The sequence below is a fragment of the Ascidiella aspersa genome, chromosome 7, assembly GCF_963924565.1.
Source record: "Ascidiella aspersa chromosome 7, kaAscAspe10.2, whole genome shotgun sequence".
NCBI classification, from domain to species: domain Eukaryota; kingdom Metazoa; phylum Chordata; class Ascidiacea; order Phlebobranchia; family Ascidiidae; genus Ascidiella; species Ascidiella aspersa.
In genome coordinates, this window is record NC_139453.1 from 23493258 (window position 1) to 23509553 (window position 16296).

General features: G+C 35.2%; 1 protein-coding gene across 1 annotated transcript; it reads left to right on the plus strand.

Moving 5' to 3' along the window:
• Positions 1 to 1177: 1177 nt before the first annotated feature.
• LOC146138537 (uncharacterized) lies at positions 1178 to 2059 on the plus strand. The gene has a single exon (XM_083394594.1). The coding sequence runs from the start codon at positions 1238 to 1240 to the stop codon at positions 2057 to 2059; it is 822 nt and encodes a 273-aa protein (XP_083250720.1). The 5' UTR covers positions 1178 to 1237.
• The last annotated feature ends 14237 nt before the right edge of the window (positions 2060 to 16296 follow it).

The window sequence follows — 16296 nt, forward strand, 5'->3', positions numbered from 1 at the left end:
GTGCCACATATAAAGTTCGTTGTTTTATCAAACGCTTATCGCTTATATTCCTTTATAGGTCTACCAGTGTACCAACAGTTGTAGCGAGCGATAAAATCAAGTGACCGAGAGGCATAGTTTTTAGCTGTTGTAAAAATGCACTGGTTTTCCCACTGTGTACAAACTGCTATTTAAAGCCTTCACGTCGACCAACATGACTACCAAGAGAACTATATGTAATTATTACTTACGATTTTTTGCTTTTGGACCAAATTATGTAGGAAGTGTCCATGGTTAAAACGTTAATAAAGATATACCTCCTTCCAATACTGACGTTTTGATGTTATTGTTTTTACAAGGAGGCATGAGCTCGGCGAAATATGCGGGTTTCAGGTTTGCTGGTCATGCACGAGGGCATTACATGTAGGGCTGAAAGTAGAATAGGCTACTTTTCTTAATGGGATGCAGGCAAATTTTCAGAAATGACATAATTGCCATAACGGGCGTTTTAAAACAGGTTAAGATGGGCATGCGAGCAAGCACGTTTAGCACAATGTGCGCAAAAATGTGCACGCGAAAATGTGCACAAAATGTGCGCAAATGCCTTCAGAATATGCGCACATTTTCAAATGTCTTCAAATATGCACAATTTGAGATATTTTATGCGGGCACAACTCCAACTCTAACGCTAGTTTTACCAATAACTCAACAATGTGCGCACATTGTTAAGGCAGTTTCAAATGTGCGCACACTCTTAAATAAAGTGTGCATATTTTTTTTTATAATGCATTGCCTGCTAAAGAGAACATGGCCTTGTAAAGGGACGGTGAACCTGCAAACATGATTTTGTCTAAGAGCCATTTTGGCAGCAATAGTTTACCATCGCCTTTGCGGGTCGTTGCGGACCGCTCAGGCTTACTTTTACCATAGGTAAAGTCATTTAAAGCAGCAGCACAATCACAATAAAACTATAGTTATAAGGCCTTTAAAACGACGAGGTAATGTGTAGACTCCACGTTTGTATTAGCGCAAACAATTGAGAAATCCTAAATCAAAGGCCTGGTATAATATAACGCTTTTTTCTTGTGTATATGCGCATCAAGTTGGTACACAACGCTCACGCTTTGTAAATACCCGTATGATGTAAGGTAAAAAAACAGTATCGGCTACAACACATCAGTTCGTTCAGGTTGCCCAACAATATACAGGCATTTAATATGTAGTTGGATTTTTGGTTATCCTGAGAAAACTAATAAACATGTCTTTGACAATTGATGAAATGATGGCCGGACTGTGCGAAACAAGCATTTCACTTATACCAAATAGGTTAGATTTTTGTGCCTCAAACGTGAATCCACTTTTTCGCGAAAAAATCAACGACAGGCTTCAAAAGTTAAAATTAACAAGCAAATTCGAATTTATGGAATTTACGTATAGGTTCTGTGAAATTGGACAGTTAACTGGAAGGGAGTTACTTAGCGGGTTAGCAGCAATAATGATAGATCCAACTTTAAACAAAAGTGGAAACTGTTTCGTATTTTCGGTAAATCGTGTTCAGGAAGTTGCTCTCCCTATTTTTAAAAATTGGCAGGCGGAAATTATGGGCCGCCCCGAAGAAAATTTGGAAAGTTTGGGGCTTTGGTACAAGGCATTTGATGACGACTATTCTGCAACAAGATTGAAAAAACTTAAGGAAAACGGGTTTTGGTACAGCAAAGAGAATTGCTGTAAAATACAGCGTGAAATTTCCAAAAATTTTGCTTCATTTCTTACCAGCATGATAACAGGTGTTGACCATATTGCATTATACACTGGATTGCTATTTGAAATCGCCAAACTAGAATCTGAGTACTACAAAACAAGAAAACAAGTTCCTGTCGCTTTATGTATTAAACTGGCAATGGAGACCGACCAATGTGGAAAACTTCAACATGTTTTTGGTGCGCATGGGGTGCATGACAGCATGCACAATGTGCAACATCCACCTGGTTATTTAACCCTACAACAGAAACAACAACAGGTCAGAGACGAAAAAGATCGACTTCGCTTTTCGGCAGCAAAGAATATGATTGAAATGTAAGATTTTTCAAATTTAACGTATTTTATTATGGGAAAAAACGACCTTCCTGAAAACCTGTCAGGGTTAGATCCACTATCACTATTTGCCCCCATAAAATTTATGGCTTAACGTCACAGTTAATTCAATTATAGCTCAAGAACACACGAAACCTCAGACCAGGTAATCTAGTGTGCGAATTAAAAGCAGCTTGCGTTCATATTAACATTCCAATTTGTATGCCAGAATGAGCTAATTAAGCTTAAAAGATTCCTTTTTGTAAATAAGTTTATAAAAAAAAATAAGTTACTCGTAGCGGACCAAAAGCTCAACGTAAAAACAAATGGGCCGATTGCTTTTACGGTGCTTTGACGCAGCAATTTATTAGTTTTGCTCATTTTTTGTCTCAAGTGGATTAAAGAAGAGGAAACTCGCCACCACTTCTGAAACTTTGCAGCAATTGGTTGAGGAAACAAAAAACTTTTTTAAATGAAACTCTACACTCTACAGACTACAGTCTACGCCAGTGGTTCTCCACATTTTTTACTTTATGGCTCATTTTCGTTTTACAAAAATTCTGTGGCCCAGTAAATTTTTATGAAAGAAAAATGGTATAAAATAGGCTTATATAGAATATAGTTTGCACAAACAGAAGCAGGACATATTTAAAGACAGAGTATTTATTTAACCGTGTATTAAGGCCCGTTTACACTACAGCTGCACTGAGCTGCACTGGGCGTGAAATTGTTTTCACTTCAGCTGCAGTGGGCTGCGCTGGGCGTAAAAATCGCTCCAAACGTAATGTGTTTCTATAGCTGCACTGGGCTTGAGTTTAGCAAAGCGTGAAAATCGCTCCAAAGCGTATTTTTAAGCTAGCTGCAGCTGCTGCACGGGGCTTGAGTTTAGTAAAGCTTGAAACTCTCGTCACAATAGAATTTAAATGCAAATTACGCTTTGCTCAGCTCAGTGCAGCTGTAGTGTAAACGGGCCTTTAGTGAGATTTTTGCTGCTGAACTTTTTCGATCATTTCATCAATTTTTGGAGAGGTAGAAGAGAGTGCACAATTCATAATTTGTATCCCAGAAGAAGCTATTTTGTAAATTTATCTAATTATACTTGCAATGTTAATACTCTGTGTAGGCCTACTAATTATTCCTGTAGTGACACTGTCACGAACACAATAATGTGCCCGTTTCTTTGGATATACTTTGACGCTTTTCAACCTGTATATTCAGAAGTGTTAAGTAGCCTACTAGTTCCGCTTTCGCTTGGTTTTTCAATCGCACATTGGCATTACACATAAACCACTCGTGTTTACCTTGCCACGTTTTTTCTCGAAGCCTTTCTTTAACGCAGTGAACATCACGCCACTTTTTAGGCATTGTGACGAAACACAAACAGTTAGTTGTAAACATCAAACAAAGTTTAATGCATACAAGAAGAATGTTAAATACATACAACCGTTAGAAACTAGTTTGTGACAGACACAAATGAAACTAAATTACTAAATAAATCTAGCTTTTTTATATTGGTCTATGGCCCATCTCAAATGTTTCCATGACCCACTGGTTGAGAACCGCTGGTCTACACAGTATTCCTATAAGAGTTTATGCATTCGTTATTCTAAACTAAATAGGGGCGATAAACAATTATCTATCTCCTACCGTTTTGCAACAAATATACGTATTGTTTTCGGATAATTCTAACTTAACTTTCGTTGTTGTTTTTTCTCTATGCGAAAAAAACATATATACTGTATATTTATACGCAACTAATGCTTTTTAGATAAAAAACTGTGTATAGACCAACTATATTAACAGTCACAATTTACAAAGACTATATACTATAGAATATAGATGATTTCGTTTTACAGATTGTTTTAGCTCATCGCTTTTTCCTTTCTCATTACGATACGAAATCACGTGTTAATTTTGTTTTTCAACAACTTTTGCAAAATTGTTATTCTTTCAGGCTATACCATTTCAAAAGGCATGCGTCCTTCAATAAACCTCTGGCTTTTTGACAAATCAAAATATTAAACTAAATTTTTAATTATTCTGGGGTTTGTTGTGTTGTGGACTTGACGTTCATCAAACCTTTGAAAGATATTGTTGCTAATGAAATCTATGCGGTTTACAACGATAAGGCGACCTTTTGTATAATAGCACTAGCCGAGTATATTAACGAGATCAGGGCTAGCTAAGAAAGTGAAGTGCTTTGCGCAATTGGCCCCATAGCGGTCATAGAACTCTACGAAGGTTAATCATCCAGCGTTATGGTTGCGCAATGTACACAGCTGTGTGAAACCAAAGTTGCGCCCACGCGAACGTCTTTTTTCCCCTGTGAAACTATTTGCGTTGTAGGTAAAGCCCCTAGTATTTCTCCGTGGAATGGCATATTGCATACCTCTCAAAATAACGATTGACAATGGTGGTATAAATCTTTACAAGTATTTGCTTGGGATCAGTGAAATATATTATACATTCAAACATTCTACAATCAAATGAGTCAAATTTTGCGATTATTATATTCACCTTCTTGGCAAAAGGTACAGCTGCTTCATTATGGCTTTAAATAGACCAACCACGCCACTTATAGTTGCGCTTTTTTTTTTTTTTTTTTTTTTTTTTTTTTCTGAACTACTTCGTTTAAATATTTCGAAATTGTTAACCAAAAACAAGGTGACTGGTAAATTTATCCTTATAAAGTGAGTTGGTATCTATATTGTCGGGGTAACATTTAATTCTTGTGTGCAATGCATTAAATTTTATATTTGATTAATTATTCGAATTAAGATATACTGAAGATGCCTTAGTTGGTGAAATATATATTTATCTTTTAAGATCTGGTTAATGTGTCTGACCTGAATTGCTAGCTTTGCTAGATTATTTTGGTGTTGTTGATCCTATATATCGTAAATTTTTGTTGTTGTTATTTCGTTGATTTGTGAATGCAAATTCACATTATAGTGAAGAAGTCTGTCCCGATTTTGTGAAGGACAACAGTGCAACATTTTAACCACAAAAACACACCTGCGGAGCCCCTAAATGTTGTCCAATTGTTTTGAAAACTTGTGAAACTGATTTTTATGTGACACATAATGGGAAATCAAGCAGGTAGCATAAATTTTCAAAAAAAAGTTAAATCTGAACATTCCTAGTGTGCATATTTTTTTATAATGCATTGCCTGCAAAAGAGAACATGGCCTTGTGTATGGACTGTGAACCTGCAAACCTGATTTTGTCTAAGAGCCATTTTGGCAGCAATAGTTTACCAGATCGCGGTTGCTGGTCGTTGCGGACCGTTCAGGTTTACTTGTATCATAGGTAAAGTCATTTAAAGCAGCAGCAAAATCACAATGAAACTGTTGCCCAGACGCACACAAAAACTATTGTTATAAGGCCTTTAAAACGACGAGGTAATGTGTAGACTCCGCGTTTGTACTAGTGGAAACGATGATGAAATCCTAAATCAAAAGCCTGGTATAATATAACGCCTGTTTCGCATCAAGTTGGTACACAACGCTCACGCTTTGGGAAATACCCGTATGATGTAAGGTAAAAAAACAGTATCGGTTACAACACATCAGTTCGTTCAGGTTGCCCAGCAATATACAGGCATTTAATATGAAGTTGGTTTTTTGGTTATCCTGAGAAAACTAACAAAACATGTCTTTGACAATTGATGAAATGATGGCCGGACTGTGCGAAACAAGCATTTCACTTATACCAAAGAGGTTAGATTTTTGTGCCTTAAACGTGAATCCACATTTTCACGAAAAAATCAACGACAGGCTTCAAAAACACTATTTTAAATTTACGGAATTCAAGTACAAGTTCTGCGATATTGGACAGTTAACTGGAAGGGAGTTGCTTAGCGGTTTGGCAGCAATAATTAAAGATCCAACTTTAAACAAAAGTGGAAACTCTTTCGTATTTTCGGTGGATGGTGTTCAAGAAGTTGCTCTCCTTTTTTTAAGTGATCTGCAGCCGGAAATTATGGGCCGCCCCGAAAAAAAATTGGAAAGATTGGGTCTTTGGTGCAAGGCATTTGATGACGACTATTCTGCAACAAGATTGAAAGAACTTAAGGAAAACGGGTTTTGGTACAGCAAAGAGAATTGCTGTAAAATACAGGGTGAAATTTCCAACAATTTTGCTTCATTTCTTACCACCATGATAACAGGTGTTGACCATATTGCATTATACACTGGATTGCTATTTGAAATCGCCAAACTAGAATCTGAGTACTTCAAAACAAGAAAACAAGTTCCTGTAGCTGTATGTATTAAACTGGCAATGGAGACCGAACAATGTGGAAAACTTCAAAACGTTTTTGGTGCGCACAGACTGGATGATTTGAAAAATGTGCAACATTCATTTGGACATTTAACCCTGCAACAGCAACAACAGCACTTTAGAGACGAAAAAGATCGACTTCGCTTATCGGCAGCAAAGAATATGGTTGAAATGTAAGATTTTTTAATTCAAGGACTTTGCACTTTTTTTAGAAAAAAACAACATGACTTTAACTTTTATTTATCGAAATGCTGTCAGGTGTGGATCCACTATTACGATTTGACCTGGCCGTTTTATATGACGTAATGTCACAGTTAATTCAAATATAGCTAGAACACACGAAGCCTTAAAACAATCTTTGCCAAGGTAATCTAATGCGCGAATAAGCTCCTTGTGGTCATATTAACATTCCAATTGTTTCTATTTCTATACCAGAATGCGCTAAGCTAAAAAGGTTACTTCTTTGTAAAAAAAAGTTTATAAAAAGGGTTTGAGCGGACCGCAAGCTTAACGTAAAAACACATAGCCTATATACATTGCTTTCACGGTGCTTTGACGCAGGTTTATACGTATTTTTTGTTTTAAGTGGATTAAAGAAGAAGAAACTCGCCAGCACTACCAAAACGTTGCACCAATTGGTGGAGGAAACAAACAAGTTTTTTGAATGATACTCTACATTCTACAAACCTGTTGTTATAAGACATCGTGTATTCAATATTCTAGATAGACTATAATGACGCCTTTTACCGTTTTGAAAGCAATATATACGTAGTGTTTTCGGATTGTTCTTAACTTTCGTAGGTTTTTTCTTTTCACGCAAAAAACATGTACATATTTATACGCAACTATATTTGTTAAATGCTATTGTATACAAATTATAGGGCTACTAATGATAGTCACAGTTATAAAAACTTGACTATAGTATAGATGATTTATTTTCCAGTTTGTTTTTATCTTAACCTTATTTTTTGTTTCTCATTGAGATAGGAAATCGTGTCGTAATTTTATTTTTTAACAACGTTCTGCAAAATCCTCTAGTTGTAATTGTTTAACACTGACATTAAAAAAGCATACGATTCCAAATAAACCTCTGGCTTTTTAACAAATCGAAATATTAAACTAAATTCTAAATTATTCTGGTGCGTGCTGTTGTGTTGTAGCTGTCTTAATAGGTCCAATTGATGTTGACCAACCAATGAAAGATGTTGTTGCTAATGGAATGTATGCGGTTTGCAACAATAAGGCGACTTTTTGTATAATAGCACGATAGTCTATTTTAATAAAGAGATCAGGGCTACCTGAGAAAAATGAAGTGCTTTGTGCAATTTACCCATAGCGATGGAAGAATTGTACGAAAATTAACCATCCAAGGTTATGGTTGCGCAACGTACATATCTTCGTGAAAGCGAAGTTGGCCAACGCGAAAGTTTTTCGCACTGTGAAACGGTTTGCGTTGTTGGTTAAGCCCCTATAGAGCCTATTTACCTGTGGCATGACAATATTGTATATCGGTATAGGCTACTTTTAAAAATAACTTTGGACAAGTATGATATAGGCTACATCTTTGACTGTATTTGCTTAGGATAAATGAACGATAATTAATTAAACAATCTACAAACAAATGAGTCAAAATAAAAGGTACATTTGCTTCATCATGGTTTTCAACGCACATGCCACGCAACTCAGTTGCGCTTTGGCATGTAGACAGACTTACTGGATCCTTCTTTTCCTGACACAAAGTCGCCAGCAGTCAGTTACTAAAGCAGATTACAAAATATAATTTGAGGCAACTTCGTATCAACAAGGATGATAACACGGTGTTTCAAACACCATGCCAGCTATATTACGTTTTTACCTTACCAAATATAGGTAACGTGTTATAATTACTTTTAGTAATAAAAATGGAAAAATACAAACTTTTCAATTTCGAAAAACACCCACTTTAAATGAAGTCCTTCGTTGTATACTAACGTTTGCAATTAGTTTGAAACAGTGTTTCACGTAAAAGGTTTCACTTGTGAAATCATTAATCTCATTTTTGCGTAATTTTAAACAACCAGACCAGGCTTTCGTGTGTTGTTGCACCCCGGTTAGCCTGCTTTTAATGTTTTTTTTGTTTTTTTTAGGCAACTATTTTGTTTAAATATTTTCTAGATCATCATAGAGTCAGACCGTTTAGAACGGTGTTGTTGTCCACCCGCTCATTGCGGCCCGCCATTTGTTAATATGTGGCTCATCACTCATTCTCACTTTAAGTAGTCTTTTAAGAAAAACTGTTACCCAAATATCAAAACGAGAAGAAAGCGCAGAGATGACAAAATTTATTAGGACATAAATCTATTGCCGCAACAACCATCGTACACTCAGCACCCACCTGTGAGTTGTTAATGAAATGCCTATCCTATACTGTACAAAAGGTTTAGAATCACTGGTCTATGTTTTAATCCTAGGGTCAAATAATCAAAAAGGGAGATAGCAGGAGAACACAAAAAACAATTTTAATTTAAAAATAGGAATTTTTATATTATTTTGTAACTGAGTTACGGTATCTTAATATCTAGTTGAGAAGACTCTTCACAAAACAGCGTAGGCGCCGCTACAACTTTTTCAAACACTCTGTTAGCACAATTACTTGCGTGGTCGTAAAAATCAATTTGGTAGGCCTATCGCCTGGGTATAATATCATTTAACGTTTGCAACATAAGATTTTTATGTTTAATAACTTATTTGTTATGTATAACATTAGTATTTAGTAACATTTCAATTTCCACCTTTAATTGTTTGGCCATTGGCTATAACACGAGGTTAGCAAATTTACACCAGCATTTTACAACGTAGGCTAATATGAAATAGTGACGAAGATTCTTACATTTCATTTAATCACGCAAGAAAAAAAGCTAGAAGAAAAGAGACTATTTTCGCCTAGGTTTAGAATTTTTACCAGTGTGGAATATACGGAACCAAATTGCAATAGCGTGTGTTTTTTTATAATATGGAATGTCTAAATACCCGGCTATCGCACATTACTTGTCTTAGCATGTGTCACCTTTTTTTACGTAACGAAAACCCTTGACATAGGCTACAATACGCCTATATGAATCAAAAATCACTTATAAATGTAAAATCTTATGCGGTAGCCGCATAAGTTCGACTTGCGTGTCCATTCAAACATAAACGTAAGCCTAATTCAGGTACAAAACTGTGTGAAACAGAAAACACATTACAAATTACAGTTTGTAAATAAAATTGTTTACTGTTATAACCGCCGCAATTACTCTAAAATTTTGCGAATTCCGCCCAAACTTGTGTGGCACAACCAACTGTTAGAGACAATTAAACCTGAAACGTTAAATGTTTAAAAGTGAAAATTGCTATGACCAATTTTAAGAGCATATTGTGACGCTGGAGAGGCGCGCTCATTGCTTCGTCTCTCTCTCTCTCTCTCTGAATAGGAGAGGTTTAGTAAACCGGCTGAAGCGCCGTACGTCTCGCGAATCGCGGTTTGGCCACCACTGCCCTCAATAAACAAAAGCTTTTTCGAAAATACACCTACGGTAAGAAACCCAGCTAACACACAACGTATTTTCGACGTTCGGATTTTTTTTTTAAACTAAGTAAACGTTGTGGGAATGTGTCCAAACGAACGTTAAGAAAATACGTCGAGGCCGTGTTATCAAAACGTTATGTAAAACGTAGCATTGACGTCAAAATAAACGTTAAGAAAAACCGCAATGCGACCAAATTTCAACGTCATTTGTAACGTACAAACAACGTTGATTACAGACGTCGATCTTAACATGTTTTACATCATTTTGGACGTCACTTCGAACGTTTGTGGAACGTTATTTTTTAACGTTGCGACGAACCACAATGAAACAAATTTACAACGTCATAAGTGACATGCAAATAACGTTGATTACTGACGTAAAATCTAACATTTTTAGACCGGTTCAGACGTCTTTTACACGTTTAATTAACGCTATATATTTAACGTTCCGTAAAACTATAACGCAACCAGCTTAGAACGTCATACGTGACGTAGAATTCACGTTCATTTCTGACGTCACAATTAACTTGTTATAGACAAATTTTAACGTAACTTCAAACGTTTGTTTAACGTTCTTTCGTAACGTTGAAACAAACCAAATGCAACTTATTTTAAAACGTCATAAATCACGTACAAAAAACGTTGTTTACTGACGTCAAAACTAACGTCTTTTCAGCTACTTTTGACGTCGTTTAAACGTTTTTTCAATTCAATGGTATTCTTTAAAAAAATTGTGGCGCACCACAAAGTAACCTGATTATAACGTCAAAGGTGACGTACGAACAAGGTTAATTAATTACTTCGAGGCTAATAACTTGTTTTAGGCTATTTTGTACGTCAGAGCGAACGTTTTGCTAACATTATTTTTAAACTTTGTGACCACCATTGATGTTACTAATTTACAACGTGATACGTGACGTACAATCAACATTAAATTTTGACATCAAAGCTAATTTCTTGGAGACCAGGACGCCATTTTAAGCGTTATAATAACGTCATTTTACCGTTTTGACTAACTACAATGTTATATAATTAAAACGTGAAACGTGACGTAACAACAACATTACCTTTTGTGACAAGGATAATTTTTTTATGACTATTTTGTACATCATTTCTAACGTTTTAATAACGTCATTTCTCAACCTTATTACAAACCTTAATGTAACCAATTTAGAACGTCATAGGTGACGTACATGCAACGTTTATTACTCACGTCAAAGTAAACTTGATTTCATGTCATACGTTGTCGTGAGAAACCACAATGGACCCAATTTAGGAAATCATACGTGACGTACAATCAACGGTGATTTCTGACGTCAAAGCTAACTTATTTAAGACCGTTTTGGATGTAATTTTAAACGTTTTAATAACGTTATTTCTTGACGTTGCGTCAAACTAAGATCCAACTAACTGACAACGTCACGCGTGAGGTATAAATGATGTTGAATTCTAAGGTCAAAGCTTACTTCTTTGACAGCATTTTGGACGTGATTTTAAGCTTTTTAATAACGTTATTTTTTGGTTTGTAACTAACAACAAAGCAATCTAATTAGAACTTCACGTGACGTAAAAACTACGGTAAATACTGACATCGAAGCTTAGTTGTGTTTAGAATTAGACTATTTTATACGTCATTTTTAACGTTAATATAACGTTATTTTTCAACGATATTACAATCTTCAATATAACCAATTCAAAACATCATACGTGGCGTATATGCAAAAAGCAATGATAACTGTCGCTGAAGATAACTTATTTGAAACCATTTTAAATGCTATTTTCAAAAGTTCCAATAACTTTATTTCTTGACATTACGAAAAACTAAAACGCGACCAAATTTGCAACATCTTAAATGATCGTAGTCATTTCGAAGGTTACGGCAAACCACAATGCAACCGGATTAAAACGTTAAACGTGACGTATACAACAAGGTATATACCTGACATCGAGGTCAACTTGTTTTAGACTATTTTATACATAAATTAAAAGATTTCATTAATATTGTTTAGCGTTGATACAAACGTCAAAGGAACCCTATTAAAACGTTAAACGTGAGGTAGAAACAACATCAATTAGCCTACTTACGTTGAAGGTAACTGATTTTAGACGAATTTGCGTGTCATACACATTTTTTTCGACTGAGCTGAAGTACAATCGAATCAAAATGTCATACGTGTCGTATAAAAAACGTTGTTTACCGACGTCAAAACTAACTTTCCAAGTTTTAATTTTCGTTAAATAGAAATGCTTTCTTTTAAGGAATGCGTCGGGATTATGTAGCCTATTTACAAAATATTTGTTTTTTTCTGTAATGTGTTTTGATTAACTATTTTAGAAAATGTAAAGAAGTATACTTAGTTATGCTTACATAAAATAGAGATGTGACTTAATTTAATATAGCATTTTAGTAAGGGTAACATTGTCTTTACATGAAACAAATCGCATAAAAAAGTACTTAGCGCAGCGACCGCTATAGACGCAGTTTCCTGGATAGACAAGAATGTCGCTCCCTGCTGCTTTTTTTTCGCGGTTTTCGAACGGCGCGTAAACTCGTGATTGGCCAATATGCGGATGACATCACAGTCCAGTTTGAACATTTGCTGTCTGGACATTGGAATTCAAAATAAGTTTTGGCAGCTCAGCGCTAGAGTGCTTGTTAGATATTTAGGCGCTGGTCTAGAATCCTACCACAGTTCTAAAATCAACGCACAAAATTTTAGTTAGGGTGCGGGTTAGCGTTTGGGTGTGGGTGGGTCAAGTATTATTATATTATTTGTTTAATAATAATGCTTGACCCACCTTAACCCAAACGCTAACCCGTACCCTAACCCAAATGGTGTTTCGTTGTGGTAGGATTCTAGACCAGCGCCGATATTTAGGTTGTTTTCCTTAAACCATGAAGATTAGGGTTACATAAAAAGATAAGGCTTTGTTATCAAATATATTTTCAGGTTAAATAGTCTAAGCTGTATTTGTAGTTTTATTTATAACTTTTATTTTAAGTAGGAAAAAAAATGATTTACTGAATAAATGACTTTAAAGCCTCCACTAATTTTCATCTAACATAGAAAAACAAGCTCTATTACCTCTGTGGGCAATTGCAGGCATGGTCTAGAATCCTACCACAGTGCACAATATTTGGGTTAGGGTGCGGGTTAGCATTTTGGATTAGGGTGGGTGAAGTATTAAATAATAGATATAATAATACTTGGCCCACCCTCACCCAAACGCTAACTCGCACCCTAACCCAAATATTGTGCGTTGATTTAATCATTGTGGTAGGATTCTAAACCAGCGCCCAATTGCATTCTACGGCGAGTGAACACCCAAACTTTTTAGACAATTTTAATGCAAATCTTTGTATTTGTATCATGCCAGCGTAAATACCTTGGGTGTGCATAAAACCCCAAATGAACACTTGAAAATTCATTACTGAAGATCTCGACTAAAGGCTTGATTAAAAGTTCAAGGTGGGATTTGAAGAAGGGTACACGTTAAAGATATTCCTCATGAACTTGGCTGCTCATCAATATTTACAGGTAAATTAGTGATTAATATTTTCAAGATTTTTGTTAATTATTATATTTATTTGACTCATACTGTTTTTTTGTTTTATGCTTGCAATTGCCCTAGATGCTAACAACAAAGACTTTAAAATGTATCCTGGCTGCGTTTAAATTTCTTTATTTGGGCAGCAATTTTTTTCAAAACCTACCAGTGATAGTTATACAATGTCACCAGAATTTTAGTTTTATATATTTCTGACCAGTCTGCATTCTGTGGACCAGAAGCTACACAGCACAAAACGCTATCACACAATAAGTAAAGGCAAAATAAACATAATATGACAGAATTATTGGGAAAAAATTATACCATAGACTAGTACTAAGAATGGTCTATATTTTTTTAATATAAAAACAAAGTTTAAAAAATGTAAAAAATACTAATATTCATTATTAAATGTTATTATTGGCAAAAAACTGAGATAAAAATTCTTGATACTAAATTTTACCAAACAAATTCAGGTTGCACAAGAAAATACATTAACAGTGATATAAAATTTCTGTGCTTGGCTAAATTAGTAAATGGCACATCTAAATTTTGAAACTATGGTTGAATTGTGTTAGGATTCCAAACGTCTGGATCATAATATTACCAATAGTGGGAACAATTAATCACATTCACAAAACAATTTGCTGACATACTAAAAAAATCAAAAACATGAATAACTGTCAGGTTGTTTTAAATTTTTTGTTTAAGGCAACCAATTGGGCATTTATTGAACCATGTAGAAGCACGTGTATCATTGCAATTAGTTTTTTGGCTTTGCTCATTTTGAATTGGTTACATAAGGTAAATGAAGTTAAAAGTTATGTTTGTAGTTATTAATCACATTTCCCAGTTAATGCAGCTTAAACAGATGAAAGTTGGATGGGGTTTTCCTTAGCTTGACAAACACATGAGCCATTTTTATAAGGTATATATTCCCCTGTTCGACCCTATAGCCCTAGCAGTCACTTCCCTATTCCCTAATTTTTATATTATTTGCCCACAGCTCTCTCGATGTATCACACATGCATTCAGATTCGGATTAAACTGCTGGATTTTCGTTTTACACCGCTGGATTTGTATTATTCTTATTTTTTCAATACGTTGTTGTTGTTAACGTTACTTTCCTGTTTTAATGTGCATTGTTTTACACATAGTCTGTGAAATGCAAAACTTTTTCAATTTTGTCTTTTAGACTGTGTTAGTGTAATAGAGCAATTTAAGTAACACTATAAAATTTGTGTGTTTTGCAGGTCCACAGACCAATTTTCTGTTTTCTTGTCTTTTTTACAGTTCTTTATTGTCAACATTTTTATACTGCCGTGTTTGTTTTACTTCAATACTATATTATTTCTATATTTTCCTGGATGGTAATTGTTTAGAAGATTTAGTAAGAATTTGCAAGTGTAAATAATTACAGTCAGATATGTCACAACAAGTATAAGTGTTTTAAAAGTTCAAAAACATCGTTATTATGTTTCTTTTTTGCGCATTATACCGTAGTTGCGAATGTAATTTGTAACTTCATTGCAAACGTAATTTGTAGGGCATGGAGTCCAAACTATTACGCAAACATAACAATGTGAACGCTTTCAATAACCTAGTTTTACAACGTAGTTTCCAACGTCGCATGAACTTTGTCCGGATCACACATTTTTACGTAAAAATAACGTCTGTGATAAACTTATAAATAACGTCGCTGAACATCGTAATTTGCAACGTCTAATCTACGTCGTCTGGAATAGACACTTCTACGTAAAAACAACGTTCATGATAAAGGTATAAATAACGTAGTTGCACAACGTCGCATCTAGGTCGTAAAGTGTCGACGCTTTTACGTGAAAATAACGTTCATGATAAACGTCTAAATAACGTAGTTGCACAACGTCGCATCTACATCGTTTGGTGTCGACGCTTTTACGTGAAAATATCGTTCAGGATAAACGTATAAATAACGTCGCTGAACATCGTAATTTGCAACGTCTAATCTACGTCATCTGGAGTAGACACTTCTACGTAAAAATAACGTTTATGATAAACGTATAAATAACGTAGTTGCACAACGTCGCATCTAGGTCGTAAAGTGTCGACGCTTTTACGTAGAAATAACGTTCATGATAAACGTCTAAATAACGTAGTTGCACAACGTCGCATCTAGGTCGTAAAGTGTCGACGCTTTTACGTAGAAATAACGTTGGTTGCAACGTCTTATCGACCAAACTTAAACCAAAAATCTACGTCGCTGCGACGTCAAATTGTTAGCTGGGAAAGTTGTATTTTAGTTTAAAACTAAATACTAAATATCGCCTAATCCCAAACGCTGTTTTACTTAGATTATATCACTATGAGGTTTATTCAAAGATGAACCGATCGTAAGGCCTCCAAACTTAGGTTCGGGTAGGACAAAATGTAGGCTATATTGCGTTGAATCTGCTAGTCATCGTCGCGTACTAGCCGTGATAGGATATGGCCACCATTAATATATCTATGAACGTAGACCACTCTGGGTCAATTTAAAAAAACTCTTTTTGGAACCAATATGTTATTTATTTCATTTTTAGGCTACATGATTAACAATAAATTTTTCTACATATATTTGGAATCTCCTTTACAGTTTTACAAAGGGTAGATACGTAAACGTCCATTGTGAGGTTCCAAATCGAAAATTTTTGGAACGCTCTCTATAGGCTGAAATTACATTTCCCCACGTCACAGATGATATGTTGAAATGTAGCAAACGATCAGCTGACCGGCCGCCGGCCGTACTAGGTGGGAATGGGAAAGTTATTTTTCTTATGAGAGAAAAATACCACATGAATTCGTGTTCAAACATTTTTTTAAATATTTGAATAGTACACGTCGAACGG

Excerpts from the sequence above, each read along its gene's own strand:
- LOC146138537 (XM_083394594.1), top strand. The coding sequence starts at position 1,238 with ATGTCTTTGACAATTGATGAAATGATGGCCGGACTGTGCGAAACAAGC.